The sequence below is a fragment of the Lissotriton vulgaris genome, chromosome 6 (genome assembly GCF_964263255.1).
Source record: "Lissotriton vulgaris chromosome 6, aLisVul1.2, whole genome shotgun sequence".
Taxonomy (NCBI): Eukaryota; Metazoa; Chordata; class Amphibia; order Caudata; family Salamandridae; genus Lissotriton; species Lissotriton vulgaris.
In genome coordinates, this window is record NC_141694.1 from 1,450,485,379 (window position 1) to 1,450,500,943 (window position 15,565).

Genomic DNA, 15,565 nt, shown 5'->3' on the forward strand with positions numbered 1-15,565 from the left:
TTAATAAACGAGGTATCACTTGTAGAAGAAAAGACTGGGTTTTCTTTAGAAACAGCATGTCACATCCTAGAACATTTAAATAATTTTAGCTGCTATTTCGAGTAAGCATTTGCTTATGTGGTTGGGGATATGGGCCTTCTGCATTCACCAACGCTGAGGACAATTCAGCTCATGTTTTGTAACAGACGCACTTCGTGGAAGGCGGAATAATACGCCACACAGCCAGTGGCATGAGATGAGAGCTGTTTACCCTGTGTTTTGGAACAGTAATAACTAAAAAGCCCTAGCAGAGCCCTGCGCTGTCATTTCTGGATATAACCCAATTGTACAGCTGTAAGCTCTTATTGAGAGGCATGGGTGTAGGCAAGTGAAGGTAGACAAGTCCAACCATGGTAATCATTTTCGGACTTTTCTTTGGTAAGTACTTGTGAAACATATTATTTTAATGTTTCTTGTGTTACTTCCCCATGTATTGAGATTTTGCTGGTGTTCACGTTGTGACCATCATCTTAGATGAAGGTGAGCTGTAGATACGTAAGCAATCCACACATAGCATTTGTTCTTCGAAAAGCCAGGCTTGTTGAGTACAACTATATTTGCTAACTTCCAAAACGTTGTATGTCCTTTAACCTCATGTACAACTAAAACAGTTCTTCCCTTCATTGAGAGGAGCATGGTAACTACCTTTTTAGGTCTCGGCTAAAAGACGCGCGTAAGCGCGTCTCCGCCGAGATCTTATGTCAGCGAGTAGCAGTCCCAGGAGACAGTCCTGGCCACGCGCATCCTTCCAGGCGATTTGTAACTGGAACGCGCGCTGTGGCCAGGCGCTGTCTCCTGGGAAGCGCAAGCACCACACACGCATGCGCATACACACACACACGCGCCCATGCACGCACGCACATACATACATACAGAGACACCACCCCTGACTCATACACACACACGCGCGCACACACACACAAGTGCACCGAGGCCCCCCCCTCCCCCGCCGTCACCGTCGCACACATACATACACACACACACACACACACACACACACACACACACACACACACACACACACGAGCACACACACACAAGCATACACACACGTGCACCTACCTTACCTCAGCACGCGGTGCCCAACCTCCTGCTGGCGCGGCCCCGGGGCTCTACACCGCTCACAGGAGCCCCGGGCCGCGAGACGCTACGACTCCGCCTGCCTCCTCTTCCAGTGTGAACGTGGCCCCGCCCCCGTCACAGGCGACCGTGCCTGACTTCCGGGGCGGCCGCGCAAGAAAACTGCAAACAGGTTGGGCTTAAGCAGGGCTTTCACTTATCTGCCCCCACACCAAAAAAAAATTAAAAAATTGCAGCCACAATAATTTATTTTAGACATTTACTAACTATATTAATTCATGGAAAACGTATGGCCTATTGGGAATTTCTCTTTAAAAACTTATCGGGACTTTTTTTCTTTAAAACTCTTGAGCATTTTGCGTCACATTAAAATGCGTTAAGGTATTTCTCCAGCACATTTAATGCTTTTGTCCATGTGAAACAAGGGCTTCTGTGTTTTCCCACGTTCTGCACCACGTGTGCCAGTTACTTTAGGGGTGAATTTAAAACGGCGTTGAGCGTGGGAAAGGCATGGCGAATATTCACATAGCCGTGGTGTTTTCCCACGTTCTGCACCACGTGTGCCAGTTACTTTAGGGGTGAATTTAAAACGGCGTTGAGCGTGGGAAAGGCATGGCGAATATTCACATAGCCGTGACCCTTTGTGGCGTGTCCAACACAAGCCCAGGAGAGCGGGATGCAGGCTGCATTTTAACGCTGTCCACTTAAGGCACATACAACCAACCTGTTGTGCGAGTGGCCTTTTATGTTTAAAGTTTGGACTAGATCCGCCCCCGGGCCTGCTGTGCTCGACACCCCACCCATAGTGCCTCAGGACCTCTGCACACTTCAATTTATACTTATTTTAGCGTTTTGCAATCATGCTGAAGTCGAACTCATAGCTACAATGGAAGCATTTGGCCCGACGAAAAAGTACGTCTGCTCTGTGCAGTTTGTATGCAACATGCGCAGTTAATTGAGGGGGTGGGTGGGGGGCGAGGGGAACGGTGGATAAGTGGTGAGTGCAGAGTGGTGAGTGCAGAGTGGTGAGTGCAGAGTGGTGAGTGCAGAGTGGTGAGTGCAGAGTGGTGAGTGCAGAGTGGTGAGTGCAGTGTGGTGAGTGCAGTGTGGTGAGTGCAGTGTGGTGAGTGCATGAGTGGTGAGTGCATGAGTGGTGAGTGCAGAGTGCATGAGTGCAGAGTGCATGAGTGCAGAGTGCATGAGTGCAGAGTGCATGAGTGCAGAGTGCATGAGTGCAGAGTGCATGAGTGCAGAGTGGAGAGTGGTGAGTGCAGAGTGGTGAGTGCAGAGTGGTGAGTGCAGAGTGGTGAGTGCAGAGTGGTGAGTGCAGAGTGGTGAGTGCAGAGTGGTGAGTGCAGAGTGGTGAGTGCAGAGTGGTGAGTGCAGAGTGGTGAGTGCAGAGTGGTGAGTGCAGAGTGGTGAGTGCAGAGTGGTGAGTGCAGAGTGGTGAGTGGTGAGTGGTGAGTGGTGAGTGCAGAGTGGTGAGTGGTGAGTGCAGAGTGGTGAGTGGTGAGTGCAGAGTGCAGAGTGCAGAGTGGTGAGTGGTGAGTGCAGAGTGCAGAGTGCAGAGTGGTGAGTGCAGAGTGGTGAGTGCAGAGTGGTGAGTGCAGAGTGCAGAGTGGTGAGTGCAGAGTGCAGAGTGGTGAGTGCAGAGTGCAGAGTGGTGAGTGCAGAGTGGTGAGTGGTGAGTGCAGAGTGGTGAGTGCAGAGTGGTGAGTGCAGAGTGGTGAGTGGTGAGTGCAGAGTGGTGAGTGCAGAGTGGTGAGTGCAGAGTGGTGAGTGCAGAGTGGTGAGTGCAGAGTGGTGAGTGCAGAGTGGTGAGTGCGCAGAGTGGTGAGTGCGCAGAGTGGTGAGTGCGCAGAGTGGTGAGTGCGCAGAGTGGTGAGTGCGCAGAGTGGTGAGTGCGCAGAGTGGTGAGTGCGCAGAGTGGTGAGTGCGCAGAGTGGTGAGGGCGCAGAGTGGTGAGGGCGCAGAGTGGTGAGGGCGCAGAGTGGTGAGGGCGCAGAGTGGTGAGGGCGCAGAGTGGTGAGGGCGCAGAGTGGTGAGGGCGCAGAGCAAGTGTGCAGAGCATTGTGTGCTGTTGAGTGCAGAGTGCTGTGTATTGGCAATGTTAATGACAATGCCCATTTATTTTTGATTTAAAGAAAAAAAATGTCATGAGCAATGCCAATAGCTCTACCTTTAATGATGCCGAGACCATTGCATTGCAAATGCTTGTTATAGTTTGGTGAAGGATAATCTTACCTGCTAAGGTTTCAGATTGCTATGTGTGACATTTTCTTAATTTCTGTTTCATTATGAGTGACATTTCAACAACTATGAGCTACTTTCTCACAAGCAAAATCAAGCAATGAAGACGAGGGAGACATATAAATATCAGAAATTGAATCCATTTGTGCAACAAGAAACTCCAAGAAGATCTTAAAACTGCTGCAAAGCACCAGGAATGGAAGGCCACTAATCTAGGGATGTATGACGTTAGCACGCATACTATTACCACGCATACCTTTACAACGCGGTATTTACAACGAATACCGTTACAACGCATAGCGCTTTGAGGTGCTGGATAGTGGTAAGTATAATTTTATATTCCAACTCCAGTCCCTGTGGACAAAAGGGAAGGTGTTGGATATAAAATTAAACGTATTCCCTATCCTAGAGCGCCCCCCAGCGCAATGCGTTGTAATGGTATGCGTGGTAATGCCTGCGTTGTAATGGTAGTGTGTGGTAAAAAATACGTGCTAAACGTTGTATACCCTAATCTAGTGCCCTTGTAACCGGATCATTCTGCAACCATGATATTAAACATGAAACAAGTCTTTCCGAGGCAGTACTTTTTTAAAGATATGTGCACATAAGCAGACACATACTGTTAAATACAAAAATACTTACTGGATGCTACAGATTGTCATGTATCGTGTGATAGCACTCAGGAAATACATGCACCTTTGTAAACTCTTGAAAACAAACACCTCCAGTATGCAGCATGTGATTCCTTTCGCCATTTATTATAAGCAGTTTAATATGTACCTCCCTTCTAGAACAAGTAACCATTATAGCTGCCTTGTATCAATATGAATGTCTGTTATAGACTGACATTTTGTTGAATAATAAGAGCTCAGCTGAATAGTTTACTGACAGCCATCAGTGTATTCCAGTGCTTTCTTGCCCAACTCAACAATGATTGTGACTTTATTAACCTTAAAAGGTTGAAAGGGACAGCTAGCCCTGCTGGAACCCAAAACCTGATCTGCAGTTATTATGTGAAATTTGTAGCACTCAGTGATCCCCGACTTGCTGCCTTTGTCGTCCACCTGCACCAACTCATGTTCTAGAGTCTACAGCGGCGATTATAGCATATCAGGCGTATGATACCCTTCTGTGTATAGCTGACATCTTAAGACAGTAGGCACCGCGGAGTTGTCCCAGCGGGACACGTTTGAGGTGTGAACAACAGTGTGCTGGGAGCCAGTCGCCCTGTCCCTTGCCGCACGTAAACCAGTGAGTGAGACTGAGCCAGCAGCCGGGCCAGTCCGCAGCAGAGTCCCCAAAAAATTGTATAACTCCCTGTGCTTTCTGGTAGCAGGACGTGACGTCCTCCTGCTGCGCCAGTGCTACAGCCAGTCTGAGACTGTAACTCAGCCCTGGTGCGCCGCGGAAATCAAAGATAGATATATTGTAGCAGCACTAGCTGCCACTGTGAGGCTGAGCTTGCTCATTGCTGGGAGCATCCTAAGCCTGCAGGAGCAGCCTCGCAGGTACTCGCTCACACTGCCAGCTGCCACACAGTTTGCAGCACGCCTTCTGTGACAGCTGAAACTACTGCATTATGTGTGACAATGCATTTCAGTGTGGCGATGCGGAGCACAACAATGAAATGCGTTAGTCTAACTCCTGATGCGTGGTACTTAGCAGCACTGGATAATGTAAGTTTGCTGTTAAAGAAGACAAGGAGGAAACATGAATTCCTTTTTGTTGCGATCATTCAAATAGCATTTTTCAATATGTGAAAGGCTACACAGATTGGGTTGAAACCGGAAATAAGCAACATATTAATGGTTGGTCGTTGCACTCAAAGCAGCCATATGCAAGAGTATCTAAATGATGTAACCTTACAGTGAAAAACCTTTTATAATATCTGACAAGCTTGTTTTGGTTGGAAACTTTAGTCGGTGCAATGTCTTTCCTTCAGACCAAAAGTAGTTGGGCCACTTTTTTAGGTCGAGCTAGAGCAGCGCATGCGCTGCTTGCTCGACTTTTTGTAACTGGCTTTTCAAAGCGCTACCATAGGCTGGCTTTTCCCGGCCACCAGCGTGCAAGTTATGTGCAGCGTGAACTTGCACAGTAGCCATCTGGCTTGTGTAATGGCTCATTAAGCCCTACAGGGCCTGAACCATGCTCCTCCACCCCCCTCTCTCTGCTCTCACGTGTCTTTAAATGTTTGTCTTGTAGCCGTATTTGAGTCTGCTTAGCTGGCAGCTGACATAGCCACCCGTCTATCTTAACAGCTGCATGTCTTTTTTTACACCATTCTCTAGCTGCTTGCTAGGGTTTCTCTTTAATCTTTGACGTTTAAATAATCTGGCAACTTCCGTTATATTTGGATCGATATAAAGCCGTAAGTTCCTTCTTGTCCATGAGCCCACTGTAGTTCCAGCTGTCATTTCACATCAAGACTCTTCATAGCATCCTGCATCATTAATGGCATAAATATTGCTGGATGCTGTTATGGTAATATTTACACTTGCCGTTCTTGACTTTGTTTTACAATGTATACATTTCACAAAAAATGTACTTGAATTGAAAAAAAATAGCTGAACTCTAGCAGATTGACCTGAAATGGTGCTGTCAGTAATGCAGACACGTGAGCCTTGTGACTTCATCAGAAGGTCAGATCCGATGCCCAAATTGCAGGGGTGCGCATAGTCTGGGGCCCTCCTCCAGTGGTTTCGGTTTCTTCTGAAAGGGGTGCCAGCCAGTGGCAGAGGGTTTGAGACCCCCCATTTCTGTGTGTCCTGTGCACCGGGACAGCCCTCTGAAGCGTGGTTGGACCAGCAAAGACATTCACTGTTGAGTAAACAGCAAACGTTATGCATCATGGATGTTATTAGATATTTAGAAATATTATAGGAATCATCCAGTTTGAAGGATTCCAGAACACATTTAAATTGAGAAATTTCACATTTGTAACCTCATTTGATGGAGAAAACGTTCATTTTTCTTATGTAAAATGTGGTCAGTTAACATCACTTTTGATCTTCAACAAATGTGCGTGTATATATTTCATCAGCTGATAAGCCTCTGAGGTTAGAAAGATAAAAGGGCTCATGTTTGCACGAAGAGTTAGTAATGTTTAATACGAATACAGTTACTAAAGCCATGCATCACTCTTTTTATGTGGAAGTAACATCGGATTTCCTGCTAATAATCTTTGTGACCCCCTGCCATTTCTCATAAGTGAGGTCCCTTGTTAATCTAAAAGATACTGTTTTTGTTGTGATGTTGCATGGTGTTGAAAAAACAAACAATCCCCTACGTAATGTCTGTAATAAACTCGAATACATCACCCACGCCCCCAAAAAAACAGCATTGGCATAACCAAAAGGTCTCGCCTTTGGGACCTTATAAGTGTTTAGTCATGCAACGCTTAATGTTGTTGCACCAAGGATATTATGCTGCATAACTAAACACTTATAAGGTCCCAAAGGCGAGACCTATTGGCTATGCCAGTGCTTGTTTTTTCTCTCTCTCTTGTTTATCTTGGGCTGTTTAGATTGGACGGGAGTGGTTGAGATATGGGTTCTTGCTTTAGTCGGGAGACATACATCCTCTGTCTCCATTTAGTCCAGCTTGCAAATCCACAAATGTTATGTGTTTTCATGTCCTGTTATAGAAAATGCCACTTTCTTTAATAAAGTAGGAAAACATTAAATGTGTCTTTTATTTATTTTGTAGGGAAAATAGGACCACCAGCGCTCCATGTTTCAATGGAGGGTAAACAAGTTGTAATCGAGGTTTACCACCCACCAACTCCATTCAAAAATCTGACTTTACTGGATATTTATGAAGACTTTAACTACATTTTGTATTTTGGGAATAAAGAAATCGAGGTATGTTCTAAGCACAAAATGTTGGATTTCTTCCCGTGATGCTGAAAAACGGTTTTAAGCCCAGACGAGATTGGTTAAAAAAGATGTGCATACATACTCTGCAGGTCATCCTAAAGTAGATTTGCTAATCTAAAATGTTAATTTTATGCACGGCTCATAAATCCCAGTTTGCCTTTCTAAAATGTGCAAGAATAAAGAAAATATGCATTTCATTTATTCAGAACAAGGAATGTACATAGCTTATGTGACGAAGTGTCCTCTTCGACCTGTGCCTATTTGAACAATTAAGGGCACATTCTGCACATTGCTGCTGCCATTCTGATTTCAGCGAATCAAGTGTACCAATTTTAAAAACAGGCATTGGCAATGCAAATAGTCCTGCCTTTGAAATGCCTGAAAAAAATGGCCATTGGCAAAAATAATTTTTAAAAAACAAACCATGAAATGAAAGCAAATTGACACACCAGCCTTGGCAATGAAGTGGACAGCTTTTTAGGCAGATGTGCACAAGGAAAATGACATCACTAAGAGGGAAGAGAGTCATTGTTTGAAGTGGCTGATGCATTGACCCATTCTATATGCTATGGTGGGAGAAAAGAAAATGACAGGAACAATGGATGAAGAGTAGCGATTGATGGCCCACGTAGGTATATGTTGGTATTTCTATAGAATAAATAGTAGCTGGCTAGCAACCGAGCTCTAAACGGGGGCAAGCTTCTGTGGGGAGGAGACAGACGAAATGGGAAAAGCTAGTAGAGTGGGTGAGATGTTAGCCTGCTGAGTTAGTCTTCCTTGAACAGGTGAGTTTTCAGTTTCTCCATTAATTGTACGAGGTTTACTAGTTGCCTCCTGGGACACACTTCGCTTGCCTTATGGAATATGGTGAGTGAGATCTTGCCCACAGTCCATGAAGTAATTTGTATAATTCTTGCACACTTCATACAATATGGACAAGATGCGATAAAATAAATTATCCGATCTGGGATGAACACCACTGACTGTGCGAGCAGCTTGTGGATGAGATCCACAGGCTTTTCAAGTAACGTTCCTGGGTCGTTCATAAACATGCCATTTGAAAGCACGTGTCTTTTCAGCCATATGGCAGATTCTGCCATGGAGCGCTTCAAAGAGACTAAAATCACAGTGCCCTCCCTCAGCTTTTATGCATCCATGAGGCGGTATCCCCAATAGTTTGCCCCCTTTTGAGGCTTCAAAAGAGGCCAGGCACAAAGACGATTTCAAGGTCCACCTCAACAACAATACACCCATCAGTCCTTTCGAGGTCCGAGATCTGTCCAACAACATCCAGGCAATCGGGGGCAATGTACTGCTCTGTCCCCCACCCCTACTGCTAACGCATCCAAGCCACCTTAGCTTGTCCCTGGTTGAATATAGCTATCCCGTTGGAGACAGGATATGGCATTACCTCCACGGGTGGCAGAGCATCACACCTGACTGATGGGTGCTTCAAATCGTTAAGCATCGGTACGCACTGCCATTCCTTTCCACTCTGCCCATAAACCATAAGCACCACAGCACAGAAGATGTCGGAGGAATACTTATCCATTTTACTGAAGGAGATTTTTGTCTTTTGGACAAAGGAGCCATCAAGAAGGTCCCAGCATAAAAAATAGGGACTGAATGTTTTTTCCACTATTTCCTGTTGTTGAAGAAGGACGGAGACCTTTGTGCTATTTTAGGACTTCACTCTCCCTTCTTTAAAAAAAAAAAACAAGTTAAAGATGACCATTCAGTCCCAAGTTCTATCTGCTCTGAATCCAGGCTACAGGATGGTGGCATTGGATTTTTAGGATGTCTATTTTCACATCCCTGTCCCGCCGTCCCACAGGTATTACCTGCGGTTAAAAATGGTCTACGAGCATTTTCAGTTTTCCGTACTCCCCTTTGGCCTCGCCAGCACTGCTCGGGTGTTCAAAAAAGTGATGGCAGTGGTCGCTGCACATCTCCTGAGGTTGAGAATAACAGTCTTTCCCCTATCTCGACGACTGGCTGCTTCCAGTCAGTCATAGACCACCTCCAGATGATGACAAACCTCCTCACATCTTTGGGTTTGCCAATTAACCTGCTGAAGGCACACCTTACTCCTTCCTAGAGACTCCCATTCTTCGAAGCTGTTCTGGATACTGTGTTTTTCAAAGCTTTTGGCTGGCTGACCTGGTCCAGGACTTTTGGGATATGATCTCAATGCATCCGCTTCTGCCCTGGGTCTCTGTGAGAACGGCAGGGAGTCTTCTTGAACATCTTGCCTCCTGCATTCTGCTTGTGTAACATACCAGGTGGCATATGCACCTCTGCAGTGGGATCTAAAATCTCAGCGGACTGAGTATCAAGGAAACCTGGAAAACTCCAATCAGATTTCGAAGGAGACTGCTAAAGACCTAAGGTGGGTGCGACTTGACCACTGTTCATCCGGTGGCAAGCATCTCCCTACCCCACCCAGAGTTGACGATAATGACAGATGCATCATTGCTGGGTTGGAAAGGTCATGTGGGAGAGGTCATGGATCAGATTTGCCCTGATTTCAGCCAGAGAAGGGATCACAGGGCAGAGTACCATGCAGTCTCTTCCTGACATGGAGGGGTTCCTTCAGTGTCTGCTGTCTGATGTGGAGGAGTTGTTGGACACCCTTCCTGCAACTTACACTGGGCATACTGGAGTGAACCCTATAAGATTTGAGTTCCTAACCCCATGTGAGGCTTGGATGGAGAATCTAGTGTCACAGTTGACTCTGAGCATCATCAAGAAGAGTTGCACCATATCCTTAGGCCAGCTATGGAGTAGAGGCGCAGAGTGGCTAGCCCTTTTGTATTCTAAGCTTTGTTATCTAGCATTATAACCCACTGCTGAGGGCTGTACCAGTTGTTAAGTGTTCTCTGAAACAAGGAAATGGGCCTGTATCAACCAGTATAAGGAAAGGGACTATAAGTATATTTGGACTTTCCACCAACTGAGGGTAGAATTTTCTAATTTAAATGGCGAGAAAAAAAGACACTCACCAGAAGGTTGAAACAGAAGACTTGTGCCAGTCATCATTGTTGGCCCTTGCCTTAGGTGGAGCTCACATCATTCCAGTGTTGTGATGAGTTTGTGTTCACATGTATATTCAGGTTGCCCTCTTCCCTATGCACACTTCATTGTTTTGTTATTGTAAAGATTAGTAGGGCTAGTTGTTTGTAACTTTTGTTTTACATGCATCTCGCACAAAACCTAGTCTGTCCTGCTCTTACATCGTTTCCATTAAATTGGATAGAACAGGTGAAGCAAACTCGGCCTCCTGCTGCACAGAAGGGTGGGTACCCAAATCCCAAACCTCACTTGAAGGCGAGATTCACTGCTAAGAACATACACTCTCCACATACACACCCTCCCCCCTCCCCCCAACACGCACCCCAAGGCACTGTGGCATACAGCATTTTGAAGTAAACAGTTTCTCACTGAGTTCGAACAGAGGGTGTGGGACTGAGGAAAGATAGTCATAGGCAGGGCCGGACTGGACGTAGTGAGCACCGGGCGTTTCCCCGGTGGGGGCCGCTTTTGGGCACCTGGAGGGCCATTTTTGTTACTGGGGGCTGGCAATATCGTCCCCCTGTAACAAAATCGTCCGAAACCAGCCCTAACAAATAGCTCAGCCGCACCCCCCACTCCTCCACATCCCCCCACCGCCCCAGGGGGGGCAGCCGAGCAGTTTGCCAGGGCCACTTTCGGGTCCCAGTCTGGCCCTGGTCGTAGGAGGAATCACAACCTATATCTGTCAGAAACCAATCGTACCAAGATTGTATGGCCTGGAGCAGGGGCGGCTCTAGGCTCATGGTGGCCCTGTGCAGGGAGCGTAGGTGGGGGCCCCGGAACAGGGGGTCCGGGCGGGGCGGAGCTCAGGAAGGTGTTTTAATAATACGTCCAGAAAAGTTGTTAGATGACCAGTACCTGCGGCTGCTCCTACCCTTCCGATTTCGTCTCAGAATGATACAATTTAGGAGGAGGAGGGCATTGTGACACACGATGTGAGGGACTGGGCGCACAGACAGCTTCAGTGCCAGGGCCATGACAGGGGCACCGGTCTCCTTTGAAAAACAATGCATGCCACAATTCAGAACTGCCATACCCATGCGCAGAAAAAGTTGAATGGCACCAGATCTCGAGGTACATGGTGTTACCCCTTTACAGAGCCAGCCAGAAGAAAGCAAAATGTCACTCGATAATACAGTAAGCAATATTTAAGCATGCTTATCATGTGACTATTCATATATACACCCAGTAAAAGAAGGCAGCAGGGTCTTAATGTACAGCACTTCGCACCTCCTTTCAAAAAAAGGCTCTGAGCACGCCTTAGGCACAAACGGAGGTGGAACATCTTTGACTCGAAGATGCAAAACCAAATGGCTCTTTATCGATTCTGCTCATTCTTCCACGGACACACATTTTATCTGCATGTTGCAATGACAGCTGGCAAACCAACGCTCGCTGGTTTCTCAGAAACATCAGTAAACACCCTTTTCATGAATTCTCTCCTTGCACCAATTTATGGCATATGTGAGAGAACACTGAACTGATTACAGGCTCCCACTGAACCAGTTCTCTCCTGCAGTCACATAAGGGTATAAGTTATACCCTGTATAAGTTGTGTGTATAAGAGAGGAGGGGGAAACCCGCTGCCGCTGCTTTTAAATATTGCTTCAGCTTGTGTCATCTTTATGTTAATTGTGTGTAATTATGCAATGGTCATATGCTGACATCTAAAAAAAACGCTCTGACGACATGGTCTTCAAGTTTAAACTTTCAAATACATGTATGACAAGGTTTGGCTTTATGCCCTCTATAAGCTTCAAACTTGGTAGTGATTTCTTTTTTGTTGCCAGGCGTAAGGCACTGCTGCCTGCATGCTAAATCATCACACTCATGGTTTCACCTCCTTCTTTCACTTCTACATATCATGTCACAGGAATCGCTGTACCAGATGACCGTGGTTAATAAACCATAAATGGCCAGTCTAGTCCTTGGGGAAAGCAGTTTATGTGATCGTCAGTGTCCACTACGCAGCCCCATAATTTGTCTTTTTTTCTTAAGCAATTTTGCCCGGTTAGTAGAAAAACAATATTCCGAACAAGGAGAGTCTCAGTAAAACTTTACTACGCCTTTACATACAAAAACAACCCAAGCAACCCGTGGATCCGATCCTCGTCGTGGTGGCCCCTGGGGTTTGGCGGCCCTGTGCAGGTGCACACTTTGCACATGCCTAAGGCCGGCCCTGCCTGGAGGAAGAAGCAGGAGCTTTTATATACTTTATGCTGTATGTAGACATTGCTGTTTGTTGATGGTATGTCATTTGTGCCCAGGACAAACTATTAAATTCTACTACCAGGTTGTCTATATCCTAGGCAGTGGCAAAACTGAGACTTGGGGCCAGCATTGCTCACTAAATACGCCTGCCAAATGCAACACTAACACAGAGATTAGAAGGGAATAGAGGCAGACCATCTGAAGTCTACTCCATTGTTTGGGACCTCAAACAGAGTAAAACGCACTACACAAATGCTACAGGACACTACACCATGGAGGTATCGATGCTGAATTGTTATTAAATCTTGGTGCCAGCATCTTCTCTCAAATGTATTATTAAGTGGAGTCTCAGAGACCCCAAAAATATGTTTCTTCATAGTAAATAATTAAGGTCTTGTGCATGTCCATGTCTCCTAGCCATGAATCAACGTGACATAGATATTTTGACTACCATTTTCTATGCCGGCATGAACGAAGGTGTTCTACCTTTCAACTTCTAAAAAAAAATCTTGAATGTGTCACCCACTCAAACATTGGCACTGTGAGAGAAACCTAGCCGCCTTAAGGTTATAGTAAAGATTTTGTACTGTCCACTGTTAGCATTAATGATATACATTTCACGGTTATCTGTTAAAGCAGACTTTCAAGTTATAATCATCAAATGTTTGGTAACTTCTTAGTCTTTTATCACTTCTTCAAACACCCTAGAGTGCTGTATGACCCTTTCACATATTCACTACTTCAGCAGAATTGCTGCAGGTCCACTCACTTGAACATCGAGGAGGCTCCAAAGAGGATACAACTCTGCTTCAAGCCTCATATCAGCCTGAAGATCACACCGCACTAAAAGTGCTATATATTTTCTTCTACTTAAGCAAAGGGTTGAAATTGAAACCTTTTGTCTTGTTCTTAAGGCTTTTCCTAGCTATGCCCCACAGTATCCTAAAAGAATGTCCATTGCTACTGCTTTCCAGATGCAAATATTGTGGAAAGTCCCTGCACATTCAAGATCATCGTTTTGGAATGCTCTACCTTTTCACCTTTGTATTTAAGAACGCTTAAGAAAATACTACAAATAACATGAAAACCCACCTCTATTGCTAATAATTACTACACGGTTCCCCCAGCAGCAGGCCTCCCTTCTGAATGAACTAGTTAGTTGTACTAGCGCTCTACTAAAACAGTTATAAGCAAGCAGTGTCAAAACGAGTAGGTTTAGCCTTTGGGACCTAATCGCTTTGCTATTGGTTATAGCGATTGTATACAAAATCTGTGACACTTCCCATTATTGCTTGTGTGCCTGCTGCACCAAAAAGACCTCTGGGCAGGTGATCATGTGCAGGCGCTTTTAGAGAGGAAGGACGGGGTGGCCCATGTAGGTGGTAGCACCAGCAGCCTCCCTCATGTCACCAGGCTAATTCAGGAGAAGATTATTGGGTTCCATTCTGGCACAACTGGTTCCCGACACAGGGTAGAGCCTGCCTAGAGAGAGGGGGAGCCCGCATGAGCAGAATGTACAGTGGGAATGCATTTGATTTGTCTGTTAACCCAAAGGCCAGAATGGCGCTCAAACTCCACTAATACGGAGTAGGAGATTATCCTTGTAGTGTGAGAAATATAGTGACAAACTCCAATCCCGCAACCCTCGGTAATGACGACAAGTCTGAATAGTACCAGCAAGGGGCTCTATAGCCAAGACAAATAGGTGGGAGAGGGGGCAGCCTTGGTGTGTACCCCTCTTGATTACGTGCGGCGAGGAAATAATAGAGCCAGTCTTCACACGAGCCACAGGGTGTGTGTAAAGAAGGCATGTCAATATAAGGAATCCATCACCCACCCCCCCAAGTTAGACATAGTCGCATACAAATAATCCCAGCATAGGGAGTCAAATGCCTTCCCAGTATCCAATGCCATGACCAGTACTTTCAAGTCGTTGCCAGGTGTGGGGTGCATAACCAGTATCAATTGACGACCATTCCTCGCAGTATTCCAGGTAGCGATAAATTCCAACTGATCATCATGAACGAGGCTCTCAACATGGGGGAGCATTCTGTTCACCAACATTTTGCTCAATATCATATTCTCGGTATTAAAAGACCGGGGTCAGTAAGAATAAACCAACTGCTCTGGCTGGTTTGACGCAATGTCATAGAGAGGGAGCCTGTATTTTTGGCAGAGTTGAACAGTTTAGTCAACGCCAGTGCCAGAGTGTCAATGTATATTGAATACAATTCCAACGGGAGGACTTTGTCATGAGCCAGTGCCTTGATGCCCAGGACCAAGATTTCACTACCCATGGCCACTGTGATTGGGAGTATGTGTGTCTCTTCAGCTTACATATAATTTTGTATGGAGTGGCTGGGAGCCTCACCTTGCTCACCATAGATCTGTACATAAAACCGTGCTAAAACCTCATTGATTTCAGTTTGTCTATGCACTACCTAATCTGCAAGCATGCATGTCTGCAGGATCTGAGAGTCTCGGGGATCAGGGCTAGCCAAACAAGCCAACAGCCTCATCACGTTCGTCATGCACTTTAGGAATGTAGGCCCTATATTGATAAGCCCTGAGGCGCTCAATGATATAGCCAGATAGGTTGGCATAGGTGAATATTACCACTTTTGAGGCGTCTCCAGAGGGTTTAGATTTTGCCAATGCCACACTCCTCAATCACAGGTAGTACCCAGCCCCAAAACCCTCTGGGTAAACATTATAGAGTCCAATTCAGAAGTAAGAGATGTGGATTCCTGCACCAGGCTCCTTCTCTTCCTACCCAGCACCACAATGAATGCAGCTCTAATTTGATTTTGCCAGCACTGCAGGAGCCTGTGGGAGGCCATGTGCCCTCCTTTCTACCGGCCTTGAATGCAGTTGCTTTGGGCCAGTTTTCCTCCCGATAATAGAAATCGGGACCCACCCTTCATTTAAGATCCTCCTTAAAGTCGCCCCATACTTTCACATCCCAATTCTGCAGTAGCACCAGAAATAACTACATTTTGTAGTGGGGTCCACCCATTACCAACTTGCAGTTCTCTAAC

At 45.9% G+C, this 15,565-nt stretch overlaps 1 protein-coding gene across 1 annotated transcript in view; it reads left to right on the top strand.

The window, feature by feature from the left end:
* IFNGR1 (interferon gamma receptor 1) overlaps positions 1-15,565 on the top strand; it is a 176,070-nt gene that overhangs the window by 132,294 nt on the left and 28,211 nt on the right. Inside the window, exon 4 of the mRNA XM_086927580.1 lies at positions 7,075-7,229. Coding sequence (XP_086783706.1) covers positions 7,075-7,229 — 155 coding nt within the window. The remainder of the gene's footprint in view (positions 1-7,074; positions 7,230-15,565) is intronic.